The following is a 26,521-nucleotide window of genomic DNA, read 5'->3' as shown; positions in this document are numbered from 1 at the left end:
CGCTTCCCCGTTCGAGTCCCGGGGATTAGGGCCTGGGCCAGAGTAAGCATAACGTCCAGAGCTGACAACTCTTTGAAGTAGAAATTGTCATCGAAATTGAGGTTTGTGATTGCAGTGCTGATGTCCAAAAGCTGTTTTGGGTCAAATATATTTAAATGTTTTGTTTTATGAGAGCAACACTTGCACAATATGGCAGAGCTTAATCAAACCACAGAATGAACATTGTTTCACGCAAGCAGCTGGCAAATTTCACAAGTTATTTCAGCTGATAATAAGGAAAATTGCTTGGGTCGGCTATGTTCGGTTACATTCTACTATTGTTTACAAGTGACACCCTATTGGCGCTGGAAAAAGTTGGGTTAGCAACATTTTCCTGTGGATACCCGATCTCAACCCCCTACCGTCAAAAGGACCAACAGCACGGACAACCGGTAAAGGAGGTGTAAATATGATTACTTTCAACATTCTGGCTTGCAGAGACTTGCATATTGCAGATACTTGCACATTCAGGCTTGCAGAGACTTGCTGAATTTGCATGGGGGAACCAGTCATCAGGTTGTCATACATTGATTATACTAATGTTAGCCATCGTCATAAATACTAGTAAATAAAAACTGCTTTCTATGTTGATGTTCTTCTGTTCTGTCAGCGCATCAACCATGAAGGGAAATGCCGAACTGGACATTGATGACTCCAATACTTGGTTCAAAAACTTGGGTAAGAAATATACTCACTTTAATATTCATCCTCTCACATGTTGTCAATGGAAACAAAGATTCCTGACCAAAGTCACGTATAAAGGAGGTGGGGATGGGGGGGCTCCCGAATGGCGCAGCGGTCTAAGGCACTGCATGTCGTGCTAGAGGTGTCACTACAGACCCTGGCTCGAGATTGGGCTGTATCACAACTGACCGTGATCGGGAGTCCCATAGGGTGGCGCACAATTGACTCAGCGTTGTCCGGGTTAGGGGAGGGTTTGGCCGGGGTAGGCCATCATTTTAAATAAGAATTTGTTCTTAATAACTGACTTGCCTAGTTAAATAAAAAAAAGAATATACAGTTGAAGTCAGAAGTTTACATACACCTTAGCCAAATACATTTGAATTCAGTTTTTCACAATTCCTGACATTTCATCTTAAAAAATCCCTTTCTTAGGTGAGTTAGAATCACCACTTTATTTTAAGAACGTGAAATGTCAGAATAATAGTAGAGAGAAGGATTTATTTCAGCTTTTATTTCTTTCATCACATTCCCAGTGGGTCAAGTTTACATACACGCAAAGGTAGGCCTTGAAATACATCCACAGATACACCTCCAATTGACTCAAATGATGTCAATTAGCGTATCAGAAGCTTCTAAAGCCATGACATAATTTTCTGGAATTTTCCAATCTGTTTAAAGGCTCAGTCAACTTAGTGTATGTAAACTTCTGACCCACTGGAATTGTGATACTGTGAATTATAAGTGAAATAATCTGTCTGTAAACAATTGTTGGAAAAATTACTTGTCATGCACAAAGTAGATGTCCTAACCGACTTGCCAAAACTAAATATGTGGAGTGGTTGAACAACGAGTTTTAATGTCTCCAACCTAACTGTATGTAAACTTCTGACTTCAACTGTATGTATTATGTATGGTAGGCATTACCCAGTGTTCGACTTGCTCTTTGGAAGCCAAGGGGCATGCAGCACATATGTGAAGCTAGCCACAATAATGATTAGCCACATTAGTGGAATTTGTGTTTCGCCTTCAAAATTAAAGTCCCTTATTTAAAGAAATGCAAATGGTTACAAATAGTCATGATCGGTTATGAAAAGCCAACTGACATTTACTCCTGAGATGCTGACTTGCTACACCCTCGACAACTACTGTGATTATTATTATTTGACCCTGCTGGTCATCTATGAACATTTGAACATCTTGGCCATGTTCTGTTATAATCTCCACCCGGCACAGCCAGAAGAGGACTGGCCACCCCTCATAGCCTGGTTCCTCTCTAGGTTTCTTCCTAAGTTTTGGCCTTTTCTAGGGAGTTTTTCCTAGCCACCGTGCTTCTACACATGCATTGCTTGCTGTTTGGGGTTTTAGGCTGAGTTTCTGTACAGCACTTTGAGATATCAGCTGATGTAAGAAGGGCTATATAAATCAATTTGATTTGATATTTCGGTTGCAATGACTGACTACGTCATTGATTTCTAACATGTACAATAGGATGCGCAAGTACGACATGGTTCTCCTGGATGCAGTGTTAGCTTTCAAGTTGCTGTCTGTCTAGAAACAGTTGGCTTTGACTGCTTGTACTGTGCTGACTTTTGCATCAATGAAGTCAGCACTAAAAATAATTTTGGTTGAAAAGACGTCTGTCGAGCCAATAACAGATGAAATGCAAGTGAGTGACACAGCATATTACACTGAGCAGCAGAGAAAAAGCACCAACAAGTCATGTTCTCAAGACAACCAGAAGAGGGCGCCATTTCCCACAAATCCACTGAACAAATATGAAGGAGATTAAAATGTGCTATTTGTCAAAGCACTTACCATTGTGTTAAAGAATGTCCTCGTAAAAATTAACAAGTTAAACTAACAGGAAGAGCAGTGTAACATTGTTTTCAAACGAATCTGCTTCTGATACTGAGATCTTTATAGTTGAATCCTTAGGATCTGCTGTGATTGATACTGCATGTACACGGACAGTGTGTGGTGCAAAATGGCTTGATAGCTATGTCAGTGAACTAAATATGAAAGAAGTACAAAATATGATTGGCACACCAAGCAACAGAGCTTTCAAATTTGGAGATGGGAGAATCGTCCATTCTACCAAGAGTTAAGATACCTGCAAAAATTGGTCAGACTAAGTTTCACATTGAAACAGAGGTGGTCCCTACAGATATCCCCTTACTATTAAGCAAAGCTTCCCTCAAGAAGGCAGGGGCTGTTCTAGACATGGACAAATACAAGGCAGTGATGTTCAACAACCAGTGGCTCTTGAACCAGGCCACTATTGTGTAAACATTTTTGACAAAGACATCACACGAGTGACAGCTTGAGTAATACAAATACAAACTGTCAGACAACTCATTTTTAATGGGGAACTTGAATAATACTTGGGCATTTAATTATGTTGTTGATGTTTTATTTGTCTTTAAAGAAAAGGGGGAGATTGTTGAGTTCATGTTTTAAGTATCCCTATATTTCTGTTATTACGGGGCTATCACTCAGTCAAGAGTGCGCCTGCACGGGAAGTCTTGTTGTTGATGGACCTAGCCTGATGTGCGATGGCTACCTTGTGTGTTCATACGGTTTAGTAAACTTTCTTAAACTGGAACCTTGTTGTTGTATCATTTTGAGTTATTATCATCAACATTTATGATGAGTATTTCTGTTGAAACAATGTGGCTATGCAAAATCACTTGATGTTTTTGGAACTAGTGAATCTACATAGCCAATGTAAACTCAGATATTTTTTTTATATAAATATGAACTTTATTAAACAAAACATGCATGTATATATTGTGTAACATGAAGTCCTGAGTGTCATCTGATGAAGATAAAATTCATCACTAACCTTGAATGATCTTTATTTCTGCTTTTTGTGAATGCTATATTTTGCTGGAAAATGGCTGTGCTTATTGTGGTTTGGTGGAGACCTAACATAATCGTTTGTAGTGCTTTCGCTGAAAAGCCTATTTGAAATCGGACACTTGTGGGATTAACAACGAGAATAGCTTTAAAATGATATGACACGTATCTTTTAGGAATTGTAATTATGAGATTTCTGTGGTCTGTCTATTTTCACTGGTAGTTGTCATATCGATCCCGTTATTGGGATTGCAGCCATAACAAGTTAAAACCTGTTAGAGATCGGGCTACTTTTTTCAACATTCTGTTAAAAATCGCGCAACATTTCAACATCTGAGTTATAGGCACATCTGGTCTTCAGGTCCACAGCTGGAAAAAATGCAACCGGAAAAGTCTACGACGTTTTCCAAACTTGTTGCTATTGAATACAGATCGCTCCATGATCAATTTGATCGTTTATTAACGTTTACTAATACCTAAAGTTGGATTACAGAAGTAGTTTGAAGTGTTTTGTCAAAGTTTATAGCCAACTTTTTTAATTTTAAAAAATAACGTTGCGTTTAAAAACTCTTTTTCCTGGCTCTGACGGTCTTCAAAAATGGACATTTTGGGTATACAAGGACCTATTTAATCGAAAAAAAGACCCAATTGTGATGTTTATGGGACATATAGGAGAGCCAACAAAGAAGCTTGTCAAAGGTAATGAATGTTCTATATTTTATTTCTGCGTTTTGTGTAGCGCCGGCTACGCTAATTCTTTTGTTTACGTCCCCTTCTGGTATTTCGGGGTGTTGCATGCTATCAGATAATGGCTTCTCATGCTTTCGCCGAAAAGCATTTTTACAAATCTGACTTGTTGGCTAGATTCACAATGAGTGTAGCTTGAGTTGAGTACCCTGCATGTGAGTTTTAATGAACGTTTGAGTTTTAACGAGTGCTATTAGCATTTGGCGTAGCGCATTTGCATTTATTGTTGGCAAGGTGGGACGCTTGCGTGTCGGGTTGCCCAGAGAGGTTAATGCAACCGCTGTGTCAGATTTCAAAAAAACTTTACGGAAAAAGCAACACATGCAATAATGTGAGCCGACGCTCAAAACAGAAGCAAAATTAGCCACCATGTTGGAGTCAACAGAAACCAGAAAATACATGATAAATGTTTCCTTACCTTTGATGAACATCATCAGAATGCAGTCCTAGGAATCCCAGGTCACAATAAATGCTTGATTTGTTCGAAAATGTCCGTTATGTCCAATTAGCTACTTTGGTTAGCGCGTTTGGTAAACAATTCCAAAGTCACAAAGCGCGTTCCCTGTGACGTGACGAAATGTTAAAAGTTCCGTAACAGTCAGTAGAAACATGTCAAACAATGTACTGAATCAATAGAATGTTGTTTACATATATCTTGAATAACGTTCCAACCGGAGAATTAGAATGACTTCAAATGAGCGATGGAACGCAGGTGCTTCCCCTGTGAACGCGCATAGTGAATGCATGGTCAACTTGTGGCAGTGGTGACTATTTCCGGTCTCATTCGACCCCCCCCCCCCCCCCTTCACATTAGAGTCATCAGGCAAAATTCTATTGACTGTTGACATCTAGTGGAAGGCGTAGGAAGTGAAAACTCATCCATGTCTCGCTGTAATTTCAATGAGAGCTTAGATGAAGATCTGCCACCCCAGAAAAAAAAAACTGGAAGTGGAATTTCTCTCTATATGAGTTCTGTTATACTCACAGACATAATTCAAACAGTTTTAGAAACTTCAGAGTGTTTTCTATCCAATACTAATAATAATATGCATATATTAGCAACTGAGAGTGAGGAGCAGGCCGTTTACTCTGGGCACCTTATTCATCCAAGCTACTCAATACTGCCCCTGCAGCCATGAAAAGTTAACAGTGAAGATATCAAACTGAAATAACACATGGAATCATGTAGTAACCAAGAAAGTGTTAAACAAATCAAAAGCACCCCCCACACCAAAACACTTCCTCCTCCTCCATGCTTTATGGTGGGAAATACACATGGGGAGATCATCCGTTCTCAAAAAAACATGGCGTTAGGAACCAAAAATTGCCAATTTGGACTCCAGACCAAAGGACAGATTTCCACCGGTCTATGTCCATTGCTCGTGTTTCTTGGCCCAAGCAAGTCTCTTCTTCTTATTGGTGTCCTTTAGTAGTGTTTTTTTGTTGTTGCAGCAATTCAACCATGAAGGCCTGATTCACAGTCGCCTCTGAACAGTTGCTGTTGAGATGTTTGTTACTTGAACTCTAAAGAATTTATTTGGGCTGCAATTTCTGTGGCTGGTAACTGCTAAATGAATTTATCCTCTGCGTCTTCCTTTCCTGTGGCGGTCCTCATGAGAGCCAGTTTCATCATAGCGATTTATGGTTTTTGCAAATGCACTTCAAGAAACTGTCAATGTTCTTGACATTTTCCGTATTGACTGACCTTCATGTCTTAAAGTAATGATGGTCTGTCGTTTCTCTTTGCTTATTTGAGCTGTTCTTGCCATAATATGGACTTGGTCTTTTACCAAATAGGGCTATCTTCTGTATACCCCCTTTCCTTGTCACAAGTTAACTGATTGGCTCAAACACACAAGGGTTTGAACCTTTTTTTCAATTTTCTCCTAAAATGACATACCAAAATCTATATGCATATTCTTGCTACCATTTGAAAAGAAATATTTTGATGTTTGTGGAAATGTGAAATTAATGTAGGAGAATATAACACATTAGATCTGGTAAAATATAATACAATGGAAAAAAACATGTTTTAAAAATGTTTTTTTTGTATCGTCTTTGAAATGGAAGAGAAAGGCCGTAATGTATTATTCCAGGTTTGGTGCAATTACGATTTTTGTGTATGTGCAAAGTTTTAGACAGATACAGTGAACATAACCATTGCATTTCTGTTCAAAATGTTGTATCACGTCTGCCCAAATCTGCCTAATTGCTTTGCACAGTGGTACATGTTCATTGATCTCCTCAAACAACAGCATGGTATTCTTTCACTGTAATAACTACTGTAAACTGGACAGTGCAGGGAGATTAACACAAATGTAAGCTTTCTGCCCATATCAAAGATATGTCTATGTCCTGGGAAAGTTTCTTGTTTCTTACAACCTCAGGCTAATGTGATTAGCCTGTCAGCTCACCCATAACGCGGGGGGAACACCGCGTAGAGGTTCTTAAGAAGGAAAGAAAAATTCTACCAACGAACCATTAACAAGGCACACCTGTTTATTTTATTTAAATGCATACAGATTGTGCAAAGCTGTCGTCAAGGCAAAGTGTGGCTATTTGAAGAATCTGAAATATAAAATAGATTTTTTTATTTGTTTAACACTTTTGGTTACTACAAGAGTTATTTCGTAGTTCACTATTATTTCACTACTTCATTATTATTCTCGAATGTAGAAAATAGCTAAAATAAAGAACACCTCATTCAAGGGGTTTTCTAAAACTTTTGACCGATAGTGTAAAACTCTTTATTTAGTGTTTTTTTTTTTCATGGAATTTAATATCTTACACTACATGACCAAAAGTATGTGGACACCTGCTCGTCAAACATCTTATGCCAAAATCATGGGCAATAATATGGATAAACCATTTCTGTGCTTCCAACAGTTTGGGGAAGACCCTTTCCTGTTTCAGCATTACAATGCCCCTGTGCACAAAGCAAGATCCATACAGAAATAGTTTGTTGAGATCGGTGTGGAAGAACTTGCCTGACCTGCACAGAGCCTTGACCTCAACCCCACCTTCGTGATGAGTTTGAAGTCTACTGCAAACCAGGTCTAATCGCCCAGCATCTGTGCCCGACCTCACTAATTCTCATGTGGCTGAATGGAAACAAGTCCTCGTTCCAACATCTAGTGGAAGGCCTTCCCAGAAGAGTGGAGGCTATTATAGCAGCAGAGGGACCAACTCCATATTAATGCCCATGATTTTGGAATGAGATGTTTGACAAGCAGGTGTCCACATACTTTTGGACATGTATGTTTAATCCTTTATCGTGGTTGATGTCTTGATGGATTTGTCTAAAATCGGGTGACGTAAAACAACTTTTCGGTCCTTGCATTTATGGCAGTGTAGGTGGTTGTTATATCCAGGAATTGTGTACAGATCCATGCGACATGGGGCTGTGCATTATCATGCTGAAACATGAGGTGATGGATGAATGGCACCACAAGGGGCCTCAGGACCTCATCATGCTTAAACATGAGGTGATGGATGAATGGCACCACAATGGACCTCAGGATCTCATCATAGTTTTTTTGTGCATTCAAATTGCTATTGATAAAATGTGATTTGTGTTCATTGTCTGTAGCGTATTCATATACCCATAACCCCACCGCCACCATGGGGCACTATGGTCACAACATTGACATCAGCAAACCGCTAGCCCACACAATGCCATACATGCCATACATCGACCCTCCTCAACTCTCAGCTGTGCCCTGGACACCATTTGTGAATTGATCTCCCCCATCTAGCTTCAGAGTTTGTTCTGTTAGGTGACCTAAACTGGGATATGCTAAACACCCCGGCAGTCCTACAATCTAAGCTAGATGCCCTCAATCTCACACAAATCATCAAGGAACCCACCAGTACAACTCTAAATCTGTAAACATGGGCACCCTCATAGACATTATCCTGACCAACTTGCCCTCCAAATACACCTCTGCTGGTTTCAATCAGGATCTCAGCGATCACTACCTCATTGCCTGCATCCGCTATTGGTCCTCGGTCAAACGACCACCCTTCATCACTGTCAAATGCTCCCTAAAACTCTTCTGCAAGCAGGCCTTTCTAATCGACCTGTCCCGGGTATCCTGGAAGGATATTGACCTCATCCCGTCAGTTGAGGATGCCTGGTCGTTCTTTAAAAGTAATTTCCTCAACATCTTAGATAAGCATGCCCCTTTCAAAAAATGCAGAACTAAGAACAGATATAGCCTTGGTTCACTCAAGACCTGACTGCCCTTGACCAGCACAAAAAATATTGTGGCGGACTGCAATGGCATCAAAGTCCCCATGATATGCAACTGTTCAGGGATGTCAGGAACCAATAGACGCAGTCAGTCAGGAAAGCAAAGGCTGGCTTTTTCAAGCAGAAATTTGCATCCTGTAGCTCTAACTCCCAAAAGTTTTGGGACACTTTAAAGTCCATGGAGAACAAGAGCACCTCCTCCCAATTGCCCACTGCACTGAGGCTAGGTAACTCGGTCACCACCGATAAATCCATGATAATCGAAAATGTCAATGAGCATAATTTCTCTACGGCTGGCCATGCCTTCCTCCTGGCTACTCCAACCCTGGCCAACAGCTCCGCTTCCCCCCCGCAGCTACTCACCTGAGCCTCCCTAGCTTCTCCTTCACCCAAATCCAGATAGCAGATGTTCTGAAAGAGCTGTAAAACCTGGACCCGTACAAATCAGCTGGGCTAGACAATCTGGACCCTCTCTAAAACTATCCGCCACCATTGTTGCAACCCCTATTACCAGCCTTTTCAACTTCTCTTTCGTATAGTACGAGATCCCTAAAAATTGGAAAGCTGCCGCGGTCATCCCCCCTCTTCAAAGGGGGTGACACTCTATACCCAAACTGCTATAGACCTATATATATATCCTGCCCTGCCTCTCTAAAGTCTTTGAAAGCCCAGTTAATAAACAGATCATTGACCATTTCGAATCCCACCGTACCGGTTCACCTAAGCCACGCTCAATGTACTAAACAATATCATAACCGTCATCAATAAACGACAGTACTGTGCAGCCGTCTTCATAGACCTGGCCAAGGCTTTTGACTGTCAATCACCGTATTCTTATCGGCAGACTCCACAGCCTTGGTTTCTCTAACGACTGTCTCGCCTGGTTCACCAACTACTTTGCAGACAGAGTTCAATGTGTCAAATCGGAGGGCCTGTTGTCCGGACCTCTGGCTGTTTCTATGGGGAGTACCACAGGGATAAATTCTCGGGCCGACTCTTTTCTCTGTATATATCAACAATGTCGCTCTTGCTGCGGGTGATTCCCTGATCCACCTCTATGCAGCCGACACCATTCTGTATACATCTGGCCCTTCTGTGGACACTGTGTTAACTAACCTCCAAACGAGCTTCAATGCCTAACAACATTCCTACCGTGGCCTCCAACTGCTCTTAAACGTTAGCAAAACCAAATGCATGTTTTTCAACTGTTCGCTGCCCGCACCCGCCCGCCCGACTAGCATCACTACTCTGGACGGTTCTGACCTAGAATACGTGGACAAATACCTAGGTGTCTGGCTAGACTGTAAACTCTCGTTCCAGACTCATATTAAACATCTCCAATCCAAAATCAAATCTAGATTCAACTTTCTATTCCGCAACAAACCTCCTTCACTCACTCCGCCAAACTTACCCTAGTAAAACTGACTATCCTATCAATCCTCGACTTCGGCGATGTCATCTACAATAGAGCTTCCAATACTCTTCTCAGCAAATTGTATGTAGTCTATCACAGTGCCATCCGTTTTGTTACCGAAGCGCCTTACACCACCCACCACTGCGACCTGTATGCACTAGTCGGCTGGCCCTTGCTAAATATTCATCGCCAGACCCACTGGCTCCAGACCATCTATAAATCTATGCTAGGTAAAGTTCCGCCTTATCTCACTGGTCACAATAACAACACCCACCCGTAGTCCAGCAGGTATATCTCACTGGTCATCCCCAAAGCCAGCACCCCCTTTGGCCGGCTTTCCTTCCTGTTCTTTGCTGCCTGTAACTGGAACGAATTGCAAAAATTGCTGTAGTTGGAGACTTACATTTCCCCCACTAATTTTAAACATCAGCTAACCGTTCGCTACAGCTGTACATCTGTAAATAGCCCACCTAATCTACCTACCTTATCCCCATATGGTTTTTTATTTACTTTGCTGCTCTTTTGCACACCAGTATCACTACTTAAAATCAAATGTATTTATATATCAAAGTGCTGTACACAATACCAGCCTAAATACCAAACAGCAAGCAATGCAGGTGTAGCAGCACGGTGGCTAGGAAAAACTCCCTAGAAAGGCCAAATCCTAGGAATAAACCTAGAGAGGAACCATGCTATGAGGGGTGGCCAGTCCTCTTCTGGCTGTGCCGGGTATAGATTATAACAGAACATGGCCAAGATGTTCATAAATGACTAGCATGGTCAAATAATAGTAATCACAGTAAACAGGTCAGGGTTCCATAGCCGCAGGCAGAACAGTTGAAACTGGAGCAGCAGCACGGCCAGGTGGACTGGGGACAACAAGGAGTCACATCAGTTTTCTTGATCTTCTGATCTTGTGTGAAGATAATGTTCTATACACTGATCTTTACAGGAAGTCCACTGATCGTAACAGTTTGTTGAGGGCTGATAGTTGTAACCCACTTCCCTTGAAAAATAGTTTGCCCTACAGCCAATTCTGTCGAATCAAAAGAATAATCAGATTTCGATAGAAATATGGCTGAGACGCAAAGAAAGTTCAAGGAGAGGGGTTACAAAAATGATCAGATTAATATTGCCATTGAGAAAATTCTAAACTAAACATGACCTTTTTCAAGGTCAGTCTCGCAAAAAGACTCATTCTTGTGTTCTAACTATTCAAAGTGTTTTGAACAAACTAAGGGAATTGTTCGCAAACATTGGCACATTCTAAAATCCGATGATAGTCTCGGTAATGTGTTTTCGGACCTTCCCTTGGTCGTTTCTCACTGGGCAGAAATCTCAGAGACCAATTGGTACACTCTGATTTACCACCCCAAGATATTCCTGAACCATGTCTAGTTGCACCCCTACTGGATGGAAATTACAAATGTAATGGCTGTGCTCAATGCATTGGCACTTATAAATGTAGATCCTTTAAACACCCACAAACAGGGGAACAGATCCCAATTAAAGGTGCTATTACGTGTTCCACTAAGGCAGTTATTTATCTTATAACTTGTCCTTGTGGCAAGAAATATGTGGGTAATACAGAGCGCAAATTAAAAGTACGTATCTCAGAGCATCGCAGCACCACTAGGTGTAAAAACTTTACTTAACCAGTTGCGGCACTACTTCTTGTAGGCAGGCCACTCTATTATGTCTCTGCGTTATATTGGCATCGAACATGTTACCCTCCCTAGGAGAGGGGGTGACCTTGATAATTTATTGTCAAAACGAGAGGCTGCCTGGATCTTTAACTTAAAGGCCCCTGCTCCCTTTGGTCTCAACTGAGACTTTGATCTGAAGCCATTCTTGTGATTATTGTGACTTTGCCATTGTAATTGTTTGTAAGCTTGTGTAGTCTAAAATGAATCTATGATCATATGCTGTCCATTTGTTGTTTGTATACTGTTCTTTGTATGCCATTTTAATATTTGATAATTAACCAATGATATTAGGCTACTGTTGGCCATGATTACAGACCCCTGTGTCTTTTGATACTATATAAACAAGTCATCCCGCAGTGTTTGATTATACCCTGATGAAGACAGCTTGGCTGTCGAAATGTTGGTAATTACATTTTTGCATCTGAACTCATAGAGTGTGCGGCTTTTTAATTTTTAAAAAGTTTTCTACTCCGCTAGCCAGCACCTCTCCTAAATAGGTGTGCGTTTCTTTTTCTTCCAGACAACAAGGAGTCATCATGCTGGGTAGTCCTGAGGCATGATCCTAGGGTTCAAGTCCCCGAGAGAGAGAGGGAGAGAAAGAAAGAGAGAATTAGAGAGAGCATACTTAAATTCACACAGGACACCAGATAAGACAGGAGAAACACTCCAGATATAACACTGACCCTCGCCCCCCGACACACAAACTACTTACAAACCATCATCTGCTCATCTATCACTCCAGTGTTAATCTGCTAAATTGTAATTACTTTGCTACTATGTCCTATTTATTGCCTTACCACCTCATGCCTTTTGCACACACTGTATATAGACTTTCTTTTTTTCCCTATTGTGTTAATGACTGTACGCTTGTCTGTTCCATGTGTAACTCTGTGTTGTTGTTTGGTTTGCACTGCTTTGCTTTATCTTGGCCAGGTCACAGTTGTAAATGAGAACTTGTTCTCAACTGGCCTACCTGGTTAAATAAACAAATATTTCAAACCAAATATTGTATTATGTTACTGGGTGACGTGAGTCATTTTCTATTAAGGAATCTTTACTTTTACTCAAGTATGACAATCGAGTACATGTTCCTTTTTATATTTTCTTCCATATTACTGAATGTCACCTCACCTTGATACCTAAATTGATAATGTCATTAGTGTGGTTCTTCAATAATTATGCATAAAACTTATTGGATACGTGTTTGGTGATTTATTTTTCCACATCTGATCCAGGAAGGAATTTTGAACAACAGTCAAGTGATGAACAGCTGTGGTGACAGCACATGCGATGGAATAGCCAACGTGCTGGAAAAGAGGTGTTGGCGAGGAATGTCCAGAATATAATATTTTGGTGTCTCATTCGTTATGCCGGTGAAGACCATTGTGCCTGGACCCATGTTGGATCGAATATCCCTAGCAAGTTGACCATGTCGTCAGCTTGATTTACAGTAGAGTCTCATTAGATTTAACAAGAAAGCATCAAGGTAATGAGTTCTTGTTTTTGTGCCTCGGATTGTGTGCAATTGTGTAGGATAGACTATTGCGTAACTCCCAGCTGATCCAATGGTTACCCGGACTATTTGCATTGTTTTACACTGCTGCTACTCACTGTTTTATTTTCTGTTATCTATGCGTAGTCACTTTACCCCTACCTACATGTACATGTTACCTCAACTAACATGTACCCCCTCACATTGACTCAGTACCGGTACCCCCTGTACATAGCCCTGTTATTGTTATTTTATTGTTGCTCTTTCTTTTTACTTTACTAAGCAAACTAAATATTTTCTTAACTCTCTTTGTCTTAACTGCATTGTTGGTTAAGGGCTTGTCAGTCAGCATTTCACTTGTTGTTTTCAGCACATTTGGGTTTTCTTTCAAACCATGTAGTAATGTTTATCCCAATGTCAGACTTTGGCCCCATTTTTTTATTTCTAGAAAGACAAAATTGGGATCATTAACATTGCATGGGTGTCCATAAGAAAGCATTACTCTGCCTTTTTAACAGCACTATCAACAAGGCAGGTCCTACAGGCCCTAGTTTCTACCTTCTTAACAGCACTATCAACAAGGCAGGTCCTACAGGCCCTAGTTTCTACCTTCTTAACAACACTATCAACAAGGCAGGTCCTACAGGCCCTAGTTTCTACCTTATTAACAACACTATCAACAAGGCAGGTCCTACAGGCCCTAGTTTCTACCTTCTTAACACCTGTTATGGCTGCTGTCCCTGTACAGGGATCAACATCAGGGGAAATTTTAGAGTGACAACTAAAAATACAATTTCGTAACATTAAACATTCTTGAAAATGCAAGTGTCTTACACCCTTCAAAAGATTAGAATCTTGGTAATCAAACAACGTTTTTCAATTTAAAATAGCTATTACAGAGAACAAATCCAATGCTTTTGTTTGAGAAGAGCAATCAAGAACAAACATTTTCTGAAATGACAGGTTTTACACATTTACATCTGAAGGTATAATTATGACTTACATTCTGATATCTTGCTCTTATTTCTCTTCCTGAGTATCCCATTGATCAAATGAAGTGTCGTGTTCTTTGATAAAATCCATTTTTATAGCCTAAATCTAAACATTTTGTAAACTATTTGTGCAGTGAATTCCATCTCTATCAATTTCTTACGGCGCATTCGGCGTGATTCGCCCCTGTAAACAATCGTTTACATAGTCATGGTGGGTGTCAGTGCATTTCTATGGATGTTCGCAACACAGTCAAACAACAGTTGTTTTTGCGGGGAAAATTGACCAACATGATTTGACGACAACGAGCAATTACTCCCTTACGCACCAATAATTTTAGTGAAGCTTCAATGATTGACTGTATTTTTGCCCAATGACCACTGATCTTCTTGAAATCTAGCTGGGTAGATAGCCAATGAGCTGAGGTAAGCGCCAGTATGTAATGGTTTGGGGTTGGACCAACATTTCTTGTTTGTAGTCACATGCGCAAGGAGCTCCGTTCTCACCATTGACTGCAGATTTGTTGCAGTCGCACTTGTTACGCGCAGCTCTGTTTGGGATAGCAGTATTTTTGAAAGAGTTTTTTCAACGATTTCATTGAAGACATGGCTAAAGTTTAAGTATACAGATTTGCACCAGATTATAGAACAGATTGATCGGCAAAGTGATACAGATTTATGTGAAGAATCTTTGAGTGAACATAGCTATCATTCGAAAGGAGGAGGCTTTTCTGCAAGGACAGGACGTACTTCTGGACTGGTAAGTGCTAATGCCGTTTTATGAAATATATATATATATATATATATATATATTTGCGATGAAATGTGTAATGTGTTTTTATTCAAATGGAATGGAATGGCAAATGGCATCTGCGTCACATGGCCACTGCGCCTGCCACTCCTCTCCATTACCATATGAAATACCCATTGGGGGAAGGCAGGCCCAAATCATTTGAATGGAACAGAACTTCACCTTAGTGACTGTTCCCTCTGCTCTATACAATGCATATCTGTTTATTTTATGTGACGATATAGGGCTCATACAATACAAATAATTTATGTTTTCTTTCACAGTGATAGCGACTCTGACTGGGAGGCCCCGGTGCCCAACCCCCACTGGAGCGGGTTCATCCAGCCAGACTCCTGCTGTCTCCGGCTCCACACCTACCTCCGCCCGGCCATCTAGAGGTGTGAAGACTGGAACAAAGAAGCGGAGGAAGGGAAGTGAGGAATGACTGTACCTCAGGGCCAAAAGGGCAAAGCATGGAGGCGTCGTTGTGTACTTTGTCACATGAAGTCGCCCATCACCTGCACCAGTTGTTCAGTTTGCCTCTGCTTTACAGCAGAAAGAGACTGCTATGGGACATGGCACAGGCAGGAAAATATTGTGTAGAGGGCTTCTGAACGGTCTACCCCTGTTTTTTTTTTTTTATATATTTTTTCTAATATTAAAAAAAAAACATTTTTATATATTTTTTTGTGTTAGAATTGCTTTTTGATAAGTTGTATATTGTTATTTGCAATGTTGTATATAGTTATAGGTCACTTCACCAATTCGGCCACTTGGGTACATTTGGGCAACTTGTGTGGGACACCTGGGTGACTTCATGCTAAATGTCATGTAGCTCACTCATTCCTGAAGTTATCAGTCTGAAACTTTGCACACCTACAGTGGCCCTCTTGTGTTATCCATCAAAATGATCTCCAGCATCCTATCTGACTGTGTGGCTATTCTAGTACATATGAAAGATGATGCGACAACAATAAAAAACAGAAAACGTATGCTCTTTCTTTCTCTTTTCTTCCACCAGATCTACTGTGTTATATTCTCCTACATTCAATTAATATTTCCACAAACTTCAGAATGTTTCCATTCAAATGATACCAAGAATATGCATATCCTTGCCTCTGAGGTTGAGCTTCAGGCAGTTAGATTTGGGTATGTCTTCAGGCGGAAATTGAGAACAAAAGGTTGCAGCCATAACAGGCTAACAACTATCAACAAGCAGGTCCTACAGGCCCTAGTTTTGTCGCACCTGGACTACTGTTCAGTCGTGTGGTCAGGTAACACAAAAAAGGACTTAAGAAAATGGGTTCAGAATAGGGCAGCACAGCTGGCCCTTGGATGTACACAGAGAGAGCTAATAATAATATGAGATTGACTTCATCACTACTATTTATGAGAGGTATTAACATGTTGAATGCACCGAGCTGTCTGTTTCGAATTACTGGCGCACAGCTTGAACACCCATGCATACCCCACAATACATGCCACAAAGGGTCTCTTCACAGTCCCCAAGTCCAGAACTGACTATGAGAGGAGCACAGTACTACATATTGCAATGACTACATGGAACTCTATTCCACAGTACTACATATTGCCATGACTACATGGAACTCTATTCCACAGTACTACATAGAGCCATGACTACATGGAACTCTATTCCACAGTACTACATATTGCCATGACTACATGGAACTCTATTCCACAGTACTACATATTGCCATGACTACATGGAACTCTATTCCACATCAAGTAACTAATACAGCAGGATAATCAGATTTAAAAAACAGATAAAAATACACCTTATGGAACAGCGGGGACTGTGAAGCAACACAAACATAGACACATGTATACACACACACACACGATAACGTGCACTATACACACATACACATGGATTTGGTCTGTAGTGGTGGAGTTGGGGCCTGAGGGCACACAGTGTGTTGTGAAATCAGAAAATCTATTTGAATGTTTTTAAAATTGTATGAACTGCCTTAATTTGGCTGGACCCCAGGAAGAGTAGCTGCTGCCTAGGCACCAGCTAATGGAGATCCATAATAAATACAAATGAAGTGGGATGAAGTCCCATGTACTTACCACTGAGAACATGGAGGAGAGGCACACAGTAGAGAACCTAAAAGTGGCATTAACTATTGCTGAGTGGGTGGGGAACAGGGTCATGTCTAGATGGGATGCAGCTTTTATCAAATTGACATGAAAAATGTAATGTTTTGTCTAACCTTTTTTCTAACCTTAACCTAATTCTCCTAACCTTTTGCGTTAATTCTCCTAACCTGCTGCGTTAATTCTCCTAACCTGCTGCCTTAATTCTCCTAACCTGCTGCGTTAATTCTCCTAACCTGCTGCGTTAATTCTCCTAACCTGCTGTGTTAATTCTCCTAACCTGCTGCCTTAATTCTCCTAACCTGCTGTCTTAATTCTCCTAACCTGCTGCCTTAATTCTCCTAACCTGCTGCCTTAATTCTCCTAACCTGCTGCCTTAATTCTCCTAACCTGCTGCCTTAATTCTCCTAACTTGCTGCCTTAATTCTCATAACCTGCTGCAGACGTTTTCCTAAACCTTCTAGGAAAAGTCAATTATGACTTGACAAAACCCAGAGGACTGCAGTAAGAGTCATTGTCCAACACAGAGAACTTAATTGCCCCCTACCAGTCATACTCAATAGGGGCTGAAAACTGACAAAAAAGGAATGTTTAAGTAAATGTTTTCCATTTGTCACATCCTCCTTCTATGATGGCGAACGTCAGACTTCTCTTTCACTGTGGTTGTTAGAATAGGCTACTGTACTGATTTAACACACTGAAAACAACACTGTTTGCTGTCGTGGCATTTTGCGTCATTCTGGTTGGTCAGAGTAGAGCAATGTTTTATTTTAACGATTCAAATAGAGAAATTATTTAAAATGCCCATCCCTATGACCCATCATCTGTCCGGTATGTTACCTTGTCTCTGGACCCCCAATAACTAATGTGACTTAATATGTCCTGCAGATTCTCCCTCTGATGTTGGGGAAGAGCTTCCCCCTCTGCCTCCCTCTCCGACCTTCACCCCTGTAGAGAAGGAGGAGAAGACTGGTAACCCTGTAGAGAAGGAGGAGAAGACTGGTAACCCTGTAGAGAAGGAGGAGAAGACTGGTAACCCTGTAGAGAAGGAGGAGAAGACTGGTAACCCTGTAGAGAAGGAGAGGAGAGAACCATCATCAGTTCCAGAGACCGGTGAAGCGGTAAAACACCTCGTACTATTCTGCAATAGAATGAAATGAAATGTCAGAATGCACACTTATGATCTGTTGACACCAGGTGCCCCATGGAGAAGAGATGCACAAGGAGGGGAGAGCAGAGAGCACTTTGCTGGATACTGGTAGGTGATGACTGTTGATAACTGATAGCTAGTATATGCTAACATATGTTAATGTTTCACCAGCCTACCTCTGTATGACATCAGCAAGTTATCTGTAGAAATCATCAACCCTTTTCTGTGTTTTCCTTGGCTGAGGTAGAGAGCCCATTTAAAAAGCACGCTCCCATCAAGACCTCCAGCCCCATGAAGCGGCAGGAGGGGGATGAGGACAAGGACAGAACAGCCTTTCCATTGCTCTTGATCTGTGATGATGATGAAGATAACCACGGCCCTGTAAAGCAGCCTATCACTGCCCTGACACCACAGTGCAACGGACAGGGAGCAGACGGGTAAGATGCATCCCAACTCGATACTGATATGGAACGCTTGACAATGAGTTTGTTGTTTTTAGTCTTGTTGTAGATGTGTTATATTGATTCAAATAGGGGGAAAATTTGTTTCCTCTACACTTCTCTGATGTCCCCCCTCTTTTATACCCCATGGTGTTTTCTCTTCTATACCCCCTGGGGTTCCCCCTTATTTTATACTCCCCTGGTGTTCCCCCTCTTCTATACCCCCTGGTGTTCCCCCTCTTCTATACCCCCCTGGTGTTCCCCCTCCTTTTACACCCCCCCTGGTGTTCCCCCTCTTCTATACCCCCCCGGTGTTCCCCCTTATTTTATACCCCCCTTGTGTTCCCCCTCCTTTTACACCCCCCTGGTGTTCCCCCTCTTCTATACCCCCGGTGTTCCCCCTTATTTTATACCCCCTTGTGTTCCCCTCCTTTTATACCCCCTGGTGTTCCCCCTCTTCTATACCCCCTGGTGTTCCCCCTCTTCTATACCCCCATGGTGTTCCCCCTTATTTTATACCCCCTTGTGTTCCCCTCCTTTTATACCCCCCTGGTGTTCCCCCTCTTCTATAACCCCTGGTGTCCCCCTCCTTTTATACCCCCTGGTGTTCCCCCTCTTCTATACCCCCTGGTGTCCCCCTCCCTTTACACCCCCCTGGTGTTCCCCCTCCTTTTATACCTCCCTGATGTTTCCTTTTCTCCAGGGGATATGATGCAGTGCTGGACTCTCCTCCCTGTCGGTTTTCTGTCGGCAAACAAAAGACGCCATCTCGCAGTATGCCGAAGAAGGAAGAGACACCTTGGTCAGTCTACTGGACTGGTTCAGTATGGTGGCTCTGTAGACTGATCTTAATCCCATCTCCTGGCTTTGTTGGGCCATTTTGTCTCTACCTATTATAGTTCATAATAATCAGATCAGTGCTAACACCGGACAGGAGACCTGGGTTAGGTTAGTTGTTGGTTTAGAGCAGACCTTTTGTGTTTTATCTGTGTAGTTCTAGAATCTATCTTATTCTGTTCTAGGTGTGTGAACATTTAAATGTTAAACATTTAAATGAAATTGGGATGTTAAATGTTTACAAAACTACCACTAACAGGTCCTGATCCTCATCATAAAGGGAAAATAAAAAGATGAACATACCCAACGCAACAATGTTATAATGTTAGGAGGAGATATATACATCTTTACAATTATATGCCACAGATATATAAAGAGCTCCGCACGTCATCTTCGTTAAGGAAAATGGCAGAAAAGGGCAAGCGACAGCAACAAAATCCTGTCTGGCAAATGGCAATACTTTGAGAAAGTGGTGAAATGCATAGTGTGCGAGGTGTAATTGAGGTACAGTAATGGCAGTACAGATGTCTAACCATCTGAAAGGGACGCACCGTGAGACACACCGCTGCTGGCGGCAGCACAGGCCCCCAACAACAGACATCAGACTGCTTCACACTAAAGAACTGTGATATGGGAGTGAGAACCTGATTCCAGAAATGACTGCAATTGATATGCAGCCATTGTCAATGGTAGAGGATGTTGTTTTCAATGCCCTCATGGCATATCTAGAACCAGACTCATGATGGCCTTGGTGGAGAAATTGTACAATTATTACTCTGCAAGCTCTCCAACTATTTTTCTTATGAATCATTGCTAGGTAATGTGTTTTTGTCTTGTGATATGAAATGACAGTAGACTACTGGTAGCCTACTGAATCTAGGACTGTGGTAGATTGATCTTCATTGTACCCTAGCGGCCATACGCATTAGGACCATATTCTGCATTGTTAATTCATGTGGAATTGTATCACTTGTTCTTATTTTTTTTTAACAGAAACTGAACAAAATGGCAGTTTAAATGTTAAGATAATTTTCAATTGATCACATCCCTATTGTGTTCATTCTCCAGGAAGTTGACTCTGTCCCTGTGCAGCATAGAGACAGAGCCAGAAGAGCCTCCCCAAACAAGCCTGTGTCCAGCAGTAGAACCCAAAGAACAACCAGTACCAGGGAAGAAGAGTCAACCTTCAGAGAAGAAGAGTCTGGCCCAACCTTCAGAGAAGAAGAATCTGGCCCAGCCTTCAGAGAAGAAGAGTCTGGCCCAGGCTTCAGAGAAGAAGAGTCTGGCCCAGCCTTCAGAGAAGAAGAGTCTGGCCCAGCCTTCAGAGAAGAAGAGTCTGGCCCAGCCTTCAGAGAAGAAGAGTCTGGCCCAGCCTTCAGAGAAGAAGAGTCTGGCCCAGCCCTCAGAGAAGAAGCGTCTGGCCCAGCCCTCAGAGAAGAAGCGTCTGGCCCAGCCTTCAGAGAAGAAGCGTCTGGCCCAGCCTTCAGAGAAGGAGCGTCTGGCCCAGCCTTCAGAGAAGAAGCGTCTGGCCCAACCACCAGAGAAGGAGGCAACACCGGAAAGGAAAGCCACATCCTCCTTCCTCCAGAAGCTGAGAGAGGCTGGTCAGTCCAAGCCTGCCTGGTGAGTCCACGTCTATTGTCTTCATTTAACTGAATGAATGGTTAGAACTGCCCTGTGTACAATATCCACAGAAGTGGCCCTCCCTGTTTCTACACCCAAAGGCCCAACATCACGAGACTTCCGGGAACGCTTACGAAGCATACCAGGCTGGAGTTTGGGATTTGACTTCTCAAATCCCAATTAGAGAAGTGAAATATTCTTCCATCGTTGTTAATTGTCTCTGAAAAATAAAGGCACAACCTAGATTTAAGCCAATGTCTTAAGTAGTTGAACATGTTACTAATATGTCCTGTCTTTGGCATTAAAGTGAAGACTGTTATGTTATCAAATCAATTCTCTGTAATTATTATTACATGATTAATCTAATCATGTAAATATAATTAACTAGGAAGTCGGGGCACCAAGGAAAATCTTCAGATTACAAAGTTATAATTTTACCGAATAGAACTTTTCATATATTTTAATTTCTGATCAATTAGTCTTCTAATTAATTAATTATTCTTTAACTCACGTTAGTCTCATTCCAAACATCATAAATTGTTTATCTGCACGAACCCAGTCTTCACTATGAATCATCCATACATCAAATGTCATAATCATTTATTTATTAACTAAATAATCACAGAAATGCATAAGCAAACAAACAGTAGATATGAAGACTAGTAATTCGTATCTAAGATTTTCTCTTATTCTGTCAGGATCGATAATCTCAGAGTTCAACCATTTCCAGCCGTGTAGCCAATACTCCACGTGGTATGGTTAGGAATTCAACAACCATTACAACCTTAGCTTATACTGAGATTTTTGTGGTCTGAACTCAACCTGTGCCCCCTCGGTGTCCATTGAGGTACGTGTGGTCTGAGCTCAACCTGTGCCCCCTCGGTGTCCATTGAGGTACGTGTGGTCTGAACTCAACCTGTGCCCCCTCGGTGTCCATTGAGGTACGTGTGGTCTGAACTCAACCTGTGCCCCCTTGGTGTCCATTGAGGTACGTGTGGTCTGAGCTCAACCTGTGCCCCCTCGGTGTCCATTGAGGTACGTGTGGTCTGAACTCAACCTGTGCCCCCTCGGTGTCCATTGAGGTACGTGTGGTCTGAGCTCAACCTGTGCCCCCTCGGTGTCCATTGAGGTACGTGTGGTCTGAGCTCAACCTGTGCCCCCTCGGTGTCCATTGAGGTACGTGTGGTCTGAGCTCAACCTGTGCCCCCTCGGTGTCCATTGAGGTACGTGTGGTCTGAGCTCAACCTGTGCCCCCTCGGTGTCCATTGAGGTACGTGTGGTCTGAGCTCAACCTGTGCCCCCTCGGTGTCCATTGAGGTACGTGTGGTCTGAGCTCAACCTGTGCCCCCTCGGTGTCCATTGAGGTACGTGTGGTCTGAAGAGGATTTCCTCAGGAGGGGTTTTTATTCGTAACAGTAGAAAAGGGCTGGTCCATGACGCCATACAATTCTTTCACATTAAAGGTTTAACATCATATTACATAATTTCACAAATAGTTTCATCTTTACTCAGTAATTTTATACAAGAATTAGATGCAAACCCCATAATTGAGAAATGTACATATTCAGAGATGTCGTCATTCGAGGTCGACCGCTTCTGATTTTTGAACACCGATACCGATTATTGGAGGACCAAAAAAAGTCGATACCGATTAATCGGACGATTAAATAAAAATATAAATTATTTGTAATAATGACAATTACAACAATGCTGAATGAAAAATTATTTTAACTTAATATAATACATAAATAAAATCAATTTAGCCTCAAATAAATAATGAAACTTGTTCAATTTGGTTTAAATAATGCAAAAACAAAGTATTGGAGAAGAAAGTAAAAGTGCAATATGTGCCATGTAGCTAACGTTTAAGTTCCTTGCTCAGAACATGAGAACATATGAAAGCTGGTGGTTCCTTTTAACACGAGTCTTCAATATTCCCAAGGTAAGACGTTTTAGGTTGTAGTTATTATAGGAATTATAGGACTATTTCTCTCTATACCATTTGTATTTCATTAACCTTTGACTATTGGATGTTCTTATAGGCACTTTAGTATTGCCAGTGTAACAGTATAGCTTCCGTCCCTCTCCTCGCCACTACCTGGGCTCGAACCAGGAACACAATGACAACAGCCACCCTGAAGCAGCGTTACCCATGCAGAGCAAGGGGAACAACCACTCCAAGTCTCAGAGCGAGTGACGTTTGAAACGCTATTAGCGCGCACCCCGCTAACTAGCTAGCCATTTCACATCGTTTACACCAGCCTAATCTCGGGAGTTGATAGGCTTGAAGTCATAAACAGCTGCTGGCAAACACACGAATGTGCTGTTTGAATTACTGCTTACGAGCCTGCTGCTGCCTACCATCGCTCAGACTGCTCAATGAAATCATAGACTTAATAACACACAGAAATACAAGCCTTAGGTCATTAATATGGTCGATTCCGGAAACTATCATTTCGAAAACAAGGCGTTTATTCTTTCAGTGAAATACGGAACCGTTCTGTATTTTATTGTAACGGGGGCATCCATAAGTCTAAATATTCCTGTTACATTGCACAACCTTCAATGTTATGTCATAATTACGTAAAATTCTGGCAAATTAGGCGGCCCAAAACTGTTGCATAGACACTGACTCTGCATGCAATGAATGCAAGAGAAGTGACACAATTTCACCTGGTTAACATTGCCTGCTAACCTGGATATATTTTAGCTAAATATGCAGGTTTAAAAATATATACTTCTGTGTATTGATTTTAAGAAAGGAATTTATGTTTATGGTTAGGTACACGTTGGAGCAACGATACGCACCGCATCGATTATATGCAACGCAGGACACGCTAGATAAACTAGTAATATCATCAACCATGTGTAGTTAACTAGTGATTATGATTGATTGATTGCTTTTTATAAGATAAGTTTAATGCTAGCTAGCAACTTACCTTACTGCATTACTTACTTACCTTACTGCATTCGCGTAACAGGCAGTCTCCTCGTGGAGTGCAATGAGAGGCAGGTGGTTAGAGCGTTGAACAAGGTTGCAAGATTGAATCCCCCGAGCTGACAAGGTGAAAATCTGTCATTCTGCCCCTGAGCGAGGCAGTTAACCCACCGTTCCTAGGCCGTCATTGAAAATAAGAATGTGTTCTAAACTGACTTGCCTAGTTAAATAAAGATTAAATAAAGGTGAAAAAAAGAAAAAGATTTCCGATTGTTATGAAAACTTGAAATCGGCCCTAATTAATCGGCCATTCCGATTAATCGGTCGACCTCTAATCGTCGTGTGTTTCCTGTCCTCTCTGAAGTCACCAAATGAAACACACTCATCATACCCATCCCTTAAGTGTCCACGGACCCTTCCCACCTTCTCACAAGTTCAGCCGTAGGAAAGGGTTAATGCTGTGTTTCTGTTCAGCCCTAGGAAAGGGTTAATGCTGTGTTTCAGCCCTAGGAAAGGGTTAATGCTGTGTTTCAGCCCGAGGAAAGGGTTAATGCTGTGTTTCTGCCCTAGGAAAGGGTTAATGCTGTGTTTCAGCCCTAGGAAAGGGTTAATGCTGTGTTTCAGCCCTAGGAAAGGGTTAATGCTGTGTTTCAGCCCTAGGAAAGGGTTAATGCTGTGTTTCAGCCCAAGGAAAGTGTTAATGCTGTGTTTCTGCCCTAGGAAAGGGTTAATGCTGTGTTTCAGCCCTAGGAAAGGGTTAATGCTGTGTTTCTGTTCAGCCCTAGGAAAGGGTTAATGCTGTGTTTCAGCCCTAGGAAAGGGTTAATGCTGTGTTTCAGCCCTAGGAAAGGGTTAATGCTGTGTTTCAGCCCGAGGAAAGGGTTAATGCTGTGTTTCAGCCCTAGGAAAGGGTTAATGCTGTGTTTCTGTTCAGCCCTAGGAAAGGGTTAATGTTGTGTTTCAGCCCGAGGAAAGGGTTAATGCTGTGTTTCTGCCCTAGGAAAGGGTTAATGTTGTGTTTCAGCCCGAGGAAAGGGTTAATGCTGTGTTTCTGCCCTAGGAAAGGGTTAATGCTGTGTTTCAGCCCTAGGAAAGGGTTAATGCTGTGTTTCAGCCCTAGGAAAGTGTTAATGCTGTGTTTCAGCCCTAGGAAAGGGTTAATGCTGTGTTTCAGCCCAAGGAAAGGGTTAATGCTGTGTTTCAGCCCTAGGAAAGGGTTAATGCTGTGTTTCTGCCCTAGGAAAGGGTTAATGCTGTGTTTCTGCCCTAGGAAAGGGTTAATGCTGTGTTTCAGCCCAAGGAAAGTGTTAATGCTGTGTTTCTGCCCTAGGAAAGCCCTGGCGTCTCCAGTGAGAGAAGCTCCTCTCACTGACCTGGAGGATGACTTCCTGATCTTGGAGGACGATGGTCCTTCCTGGTTCTCCCTTCGCAGGAAGACTGACCCCAACAGGACCACAGCCACACCTCAACCGCAGCAGAAGGACCAATCACACAGCAATGATGACACCTCAGCTGACACACTCACCAAGGCCAGCCAATCAGAGAAGGATACAGCCAAGCTGAGATCAGGAGGGACAGCTGAAGTGAAAACTAAAGAGAAGAATGCTACTGGAGGCTCCTCCCTCATACCTGTCCTCACCAAGTCTACAGCCAGGAAGAAGAGGGACTCAAGTCCCCAGGGTGATGGGCCTGTCGAGGCAGACCACATAGAACAAGACCCGAAGAAGAAGGTCAACAACCCGTTATCTGAACCAACGACAGCAGGTTACCTGGAACCAGGAGGAGGGGCTAAGCCTAAACCCAGCCAATCAAAAGCCCGCACCAAAACAGAAAAGAAAGTTCCCAGAATATCTAAATTCCAAGCTGGTATCCAAGGTAACAAGGTGAACCCCAAGACGAGCCGAGGACGAGGCCTGCAGTCTGGGAAGACCAGGAGACTGTCAGCTGGAGCTGGGGAGGAGCCCGTCAGCATGGAGGAGGAGAGTGAAGTTGCTTCAGACCAGGATGTTTCACCAGGTAAGATCAGCTGACATCACACATCACAATGATTTCTTTGACTACAATGTTCATCACAAGTTCAAGTTGTATCATTTGTAGGTATAGGAATACAGTTGAACGCCAGAAGTTTACATACACTTAAGTTGGAGACATTAAAACTTGTTTTTCAACCACAAATTTCTTGTTTACAAACTATGGTTTTGGCAAGTCGGTTAGGACATCTCCTTTGTGCATGACACAAGTAATTTTCCCAACAATTGTTTAGACATTATTTCACTTATAATTCACAGTATCACAATTCCAGTGGGTCAGAAGTTTACATGCACTAAGTTGACTGTGCTTTTAAACCTCTTGGAAAATTCCAGAAAATGATGTCGTGGCTTTAGAAGCTTCTGATAGGCTAATTGAGATCATTTGAGTCAATTGGAGGTGTATTTGTTGATTTATT

The 26,521-nt window shown here is 42.0% G+C and overlaps 1 protein-coding gene across 1 annotated transcript in view; it reads left to right on the top strand.

Annotated features, from left to right (window-relative positions):
- si:ch211-161h7.4 (serine/arginine repetitive matrix protein 2) overlaps nucleotides 1-26,521 on the top strand; it is a 66,456-nt gene that overhangs the window by 7,471 nt on the left and 32,464 nt on the right. Inside the window, exons 3-9 of the mRNA XM_064941135.1 lie at nucleotides 650-717; nucleotides 17,976-18,208; nucleotides 18,285-18,345; nucleotides 18,485-18,674; nucleotides 19,381-19,479; nucleotides 20,583-21,137; nucleotides 25,406-26,091. Coding sequence (XP_064797207.1) covers nucleotides 650-717; nucleotides 17,976-18,208; nucleotides 18,285-18,345; nucleotides 18,485-18,674; nucleotides 19,381-19,479; nucleotides 20,583-21,137; nucleotides 25,406-26,091 — 1,892 coding nt within the window. The remainder of the gene's footprint in view (nucleotides 1-649; nucleotides 718-17,975; nucleotides 18,209-18,284; nucleotides 18,346-18,484; nucleotides 18,675-19,380; nucleotides 19,480-20,582; nucleotides 21,138-25,405; nucleotides 26,092-26,521) is intronic.

The sequence above is a fragment of the Oncorhynchus masou genome, chromosome 28 (genome assembly GCF_036934945.1).
Source record: "Oncorhynchus masou masou isolate Uvic2021 chromosome 28, UVic_Omas_1.1, whole genome shotgun sequence".
Taxonomy (NCBI): domain Eukaryota; kingdom Metazoa; phylum Chordata; class Actinopteri; order Salmoniformes; family Salmonidae; genus Oncorhynchus; species Oncorhynchus masou.
The sequence above is the reverse complement of the archived record's forward strand: the minus strand, read 5'-3'. Positions and strand labels throughout refer to the sequence as shown.